The sequence below is a fragment of the Phodopus roborovskii genome, unplaced genomic scaffold (genome assembly GCF_943737965.1).
Source record: "Phodopus roborovskii unplaced genomic scaffold, PHOROB, whole genome shotgun sequence".
Taxonomy (NCBI): domain Eukaryota; kingdom Metazoa; phylum Chordata; class Mammalia; order Rodentia; family Cricetidae; genus Phodopus; species Phodopus roborovskii.
In genome coordinates, this window is record NW_026126433.1 from 43,274,828 (window position 1) to 43,280,074 (window position 5,247).

General features: G+C 39.4%; 1 protein-coding gene across 1 annotated transcript; it reads left to right on the forward strand.

Annotated features, from left to right (window-relative positions):
- Window positions 1-1,475: 1,475 nt before the first annotated feature.
- Window positions 1,476-2,783, forward strand: LOC127223623 (C-reactive protein). Its single transcript, XM_051186327.1, has 2 exons — window positions 1,476-1,560; window positions 1,778-2,783. The coding sequence occupies exons 1-2, from the start codon at window positions 1,497-1,499 to the stop codon at window positions 2,389-2,391; spliced, it is 678 nt and encodes a 225-aa protein (XP_051042284.1). The 5' UTR covers window positions 1,476-1,496; the 3' UTR covers window positions 2,392-2,783.
- The last annotated feature ends 2,464 nt before the right edge of the window (window positions 2,784-5,247 follow it).

Sequence of the window (5,247 nt, forward strand, 5' to 3'; positions counted from 1 at the left end):
TATAGTGTCGGTGTTTAGGGAAGTGATAGAGTGAAGATGAAATTAATGATGTATAATGTAGAAAGAAGCACATGGGGGCAAAGTTCATTAGGTGATGTACCATCTGGACCTGTTGCAAAGGTCCAAGGTTGACCTTAGCTATATAGAGCAATTGTTTATTTCTTATGGGGAGGCAGAACGGCTGGTAGATTTTACAGTGTAAAAGTATAAAGTGGTATCAAACAAGCTTCAATATGAAAAAGACCAAATTCATAGTGATTTAACAGACTATAAGACTGCATATCCTTTAAGCAAATATTCAGGTTGATAGTCAAGGGCTGATACAATAGCTTCATAATAAAATTTACAGGTTCAATCTATCTTGTTACTGTGCCAAACTCAACATGCAACTTGCCCTTTGTCAGACAAAGGTGACTGCTTTATCTCCTATCAGCATGTACAAATGCTAGCCAGAGGGAAAGGGAGAAGTGAAAGGGAAACCACATTTGTTCACTTTAAAGGGCATGGTGTAGAGATTGTCCCTATTCTGTCCAAATCTCATTCTGGCCTGTAGCTAAGTCTGAGAAGTCTAGTGTTTGGTAAGATGGGAATGCACCCAACAAAAACTGGTATTCTTACCGAATAAATGGTTTTCTGTTTCAGGAGATACAGTTTTAATTCTGCAATTTCTTAATTAGAGGGTGCCTCATGAATGGAATGAAAGAATAGATGAGATTGTAAGGGATTCAGGAGCAAGGTGGAGGAACACAGCATTCAACTAGGAGACTAAGCTAAGTTCAGAACTAAGTACAACGACTGTAGAGGGACTATTTTGATTTGTGAACGAAAGAAGCAAACACCCAATCATCCTGACTACTCTCTGAAGCATCACATTAACAAACAAACAAACAAACAAACAAACAAACAGTGTTTCAGGACATTGAGTATAGTGGTACATTTGGGATAGGGCATGTGTTCTGTTCAGTCAAAGGTCTCTGAAAAGTCTAGGCAGTTGGCCAAAAAACTTTCTTCTTGTGCTGGGAACAGAATGCTCATTTTCTTAATTTTCCAAAGTGTAAAAGAACAGCTTCCAGAAGTGGTTAGCAGATGCTGGAGATGCAAGCATCGTATGCACACACATGAGTGCTCATCTATTAAGCTAAGATTTCCCATTATTTTTTAGCCTAGATAGGCAAAGTGGAGCCTTGGGAACCTTCCTCATTTTTCCTGTCACAAAGAAACAGGTGATTCAGAGGTCACAGGAGTTTGTAATAAATAACCCACATTGATTTCTCTGTTCCAGAATGATTTTGGCTTCCCTCCTCCCAGTGGTCTGACGTTTATCCCAAGAGGCAGTGTTAGGAAATCATTTACAAAGTGGTATAGCCTCTCCTTCTGCTGTAGTATAAATCCAAGGTTGGGCTGGGACTGAGGCAAGGGATCCAGGACTTCTGATCGTTTCAGACAAAACTGTGTCCGCCTAGTAAGGAAATCCAGGTCCAGTAGCATCAAGAGCCATGGAGAAGCTGCTATGGTACTCACTGGTCATGGTCATCTTCTCTCAGACTTTTGCCCAGAAAGGTAGGATCTATTAAAAAGATCTGATCTTGGGAAGAAGGGGGGAGAGCCTAATGTTGTACGTATGGAATACAAGAAACAACAGCAGGTACACAGATGTGCATTTGTGTAACCTGGGAAAAGGCCACACGTCTCTTGAATCCCAAATTCTACTTGTGAATAAGGGATACATCTTTGCTATCTGAGAATCTACTCACTTTCTTGGTGTTCTATCTCACAGACATGTCTAAGACGGCCTTCGTATTTCCTAAAGAGTCAGCCAATTCCTATGTATCCCTGGAAGCACAGTCGAAGACGACATTGAAAGCCTTTACTGTGTGTCTCCATATCTACACGGAACTGAGCACATCCCGCAGCTTCAGTATTTTCTCTTACGCTACCAAGAACAACCCTAATGATATACTCATATTTTGGTCTAAGGATAGAGGGTATACTTTTGGAGTGGGTGGGCCTGAAGTACTATTCAAGGCTTCTGAAATTCCTGAAGCTCCAACACACATCTGTGCCAGCTGGGAGTCTGCTACAGGCATTGTAGAGTTTTGGGTTGATGGGAAACCCAGGGTGCGGAAAATTCTGCAAAAGGGCTACACTGTGGGGACAGATGCAAGCATCATCCTGGGGCAAGAGCAGGATTCATATGGTGGTGGCTTTGATGAAAAACAGTCTTTGGTGGGAGACATTGGAGATGTGAACATGTGGGACATTGTGCTATCTCCAGAACAGATCAACACAGTGTATGTTGGTGGGACACTCAATCCCAGTGTGTTGAAATGGCAGGCGCTGAAGTATAAAGCACAGGGTGATGTGTTTATCAAGCCCCAGCTGTGGCCCTGACCTACTGTTGTGAGCACTGAGATGCCTCCTGGGGTTACATTCTCTCCCTTGTCTCTTGTCAGAGACCCTTTAACCCCAACAGATGTTGTAGATTTTGTAGTTGAATATGGTCTTTCACTTCCCTGCATTGCCTTCCTCAGCACCAGAGCATGGAATTGAAGTGTATGTCTTAGCAGCATGTGTATCATACTAGGAATCTTTATCAAAGAGAATCTGAATTATAATATATATATATATATATGTATGTATGTATGTATGTATGTATGTATGTATGTATGTTCCTCTGTGTAGCCCTGACTCTCCTGGAACTCACTCTGTAGACCAGGCTGGCCTCACAGAGAGCCACCTGCCTCTGCCTCCTGAGTGCTGGGATTAAAAGCCTGAGCCACCACTACCTGACTCTTTTTACTTATATTTTTACTTGAAAGAATTTTAGACAATCTCTCACCCTCACATAGATGAGAAAGCACACAGAAAGAAGAGTGAAATTTTTAATTTTTTTGTTTTTGAAATTTCATATATGAATGCTGTATTTACCTCATTTCTATCTCTCCTCTCCAAATCTTCCCATGTCTCTATCCTCTTATTTATTAGTTGTATATGCATACATATATGTTATATACATATAATATCTATCATCTATGTATCTATGTATGCATGTGTGTATGTATCTATCTAACATATATCTATTTATCCATTCATCCTACTGGGTTCTATTTAGTGTTGCTTGTACGTTGTTGAGGGTTGGCCACTTGGAACTTGGATAACCTACCAGGTGGCACACCCCTGAAGAAAACTGACTCTCCTTTTTCTCAGCAGCCATTGATTGTCTATAGCTCGTCATATAGGGGTGGGGCTTTGTGAAATTTCTTCTGTCCATGTTGCATGTTAACTAGTGTTATCATTATACAGGTCTTGTTTAGGCACCCTATAGGGATGGAGCACTGACTATCCTGGGCTCAGAGTCAGTTCTTTTCTGGAATAAAATCTGTGTCTGAACTTTCCAGGTCCATTAGTCACTAAAGCCACCTTTGGTTTGGATGAATTGGGGCAATTTTGTGACTAACTTCATTATTAACCCTCTGGAATCAATAGTCTGAAGTTCAGGCTGACTGCCACTTCCCTGCAGGATCGTATTCGTGCTATGACACCTTTTGCTGCTGAAATCTTTTGTGATAAGTCCCTTTGAGATGAACAGTCTGCTTTGGAGATAGCTGGTCATTTATGAGGTTCAGGTGTGGGGATCTGACACTTTCACTTTTAGAATTCCAGTTTGAGAACAACAATCTAAAGATCATTGAGATTCATGATTCTGTAGTCAGGTCCAATGATGGAATACGTTTATTTCAGTCTGTTTGGCTACTTAAAAGAAACAGATCCCAGAGGCATTCTTTACCATGGTCTTTCAGAAGTGAGTGAATGATGAAGTTATTCCATAAGGCCTTCCTTATCCAGGGTTTGAAAAGGGGGCTCATTAAATCATTATTTTAGAGAAGGCATATGGGAGACTGGCCAAATATAGAGTTCTAGGATCAGGTCCATGTCCTGTTTTTGTAGCTTTCCAATTATGTGACCTCTATTACTCAGTTTTTTTTTTTAACTCTACAAATTGGGAGAAATAATTTAATCCACTTAAAGGGTCATTGTAAAAGCCAGATATAATTATACAAATAGCAATCTTTTACAAAAGTCACCCTTTATTATTAGTAGTAGGTTTTGTACTATATGCATAAACATTATACACCCTAAAAGTACTGCTGCTTGGGTTTGTCTAGGTTAGCAGCAAGTGGGTTTTTGATTTGCCAAGAATTCAGTTCAGACAATTAGGAAAATGAACAGAGTGTCTTTGAAGAAATTATTTATGAATATCGATTTCCCTAATTGACCTTTGATAACCATTTAGAAGCACAAGAGTTAAGGAAATACATTCTTAGGCAAAAATGTGAGTGCAGATAATTCTCCATTGTCCAATTAGGGCAGATCCATACATCCTGACACTCAGCTAAGTGGGAGAGAGGGTTGATGCTCTTTCCTAGTTAACGAATCTAACCAGGAGATATGTCTTAATTATAGAAGTCAGGCCCAACTCCCCAGGGATGTGGGATGAGCTAATATGTTCTTCAGAATTCAATTATGGGTACCTTGCTACACACAGTCTAGTGGAGAGCCTCTGGCCCTGATGGTTTTATCCAGGAAAATTTTAACAGGTAGAATTTGCATTCAATGTGGATTAAAAAATCTTAATAAATTATTTCTATAGTGCATACATTTAAGCACTTTGCCTTACTGGTGAGTACTTTGATGTAATCTGTTTAGAAAATGTATTCCAGGGTACCTGGTGAATTGTCATCCTATATGAAGTTGTTAGATGTAATCTAATAAAATGATATCTGCTGAGGATGACTTTAGTTTGGGAATGTTGGTGCCATCATTTTCATATTTTTGTAAATGGATAATATCAATCTTCCATGGTGGTCACTTCTGGGTGGTACTGGTGATAATGTGATGAAGGTTCTGAGGGTGCCAATTCTTTAATCACAAAGCAGATTCCTCATAATATTTTAAAATACCCTTTTATTTTTAAAAAATTTAATTTTGAGATTAAATATAATTATCTCATTTCCCTCTTTCCTCCTTCCAACCTTTTCCATGTACCTCCCCTTGCTTGTCTTGAAATGTGTGGACTCTATTTCTTTAATTGTTGTTATACTGTTAAACACACACACACACACACACGCACACACACACACACACACACACACTGTATTCTTAAATATATAAGTTCAACCTTCTAAGTCTGTAAAAAATTACTTGTATGTATGTTCTAAGGGGCTGACCACTTGTTTTGGATAACTG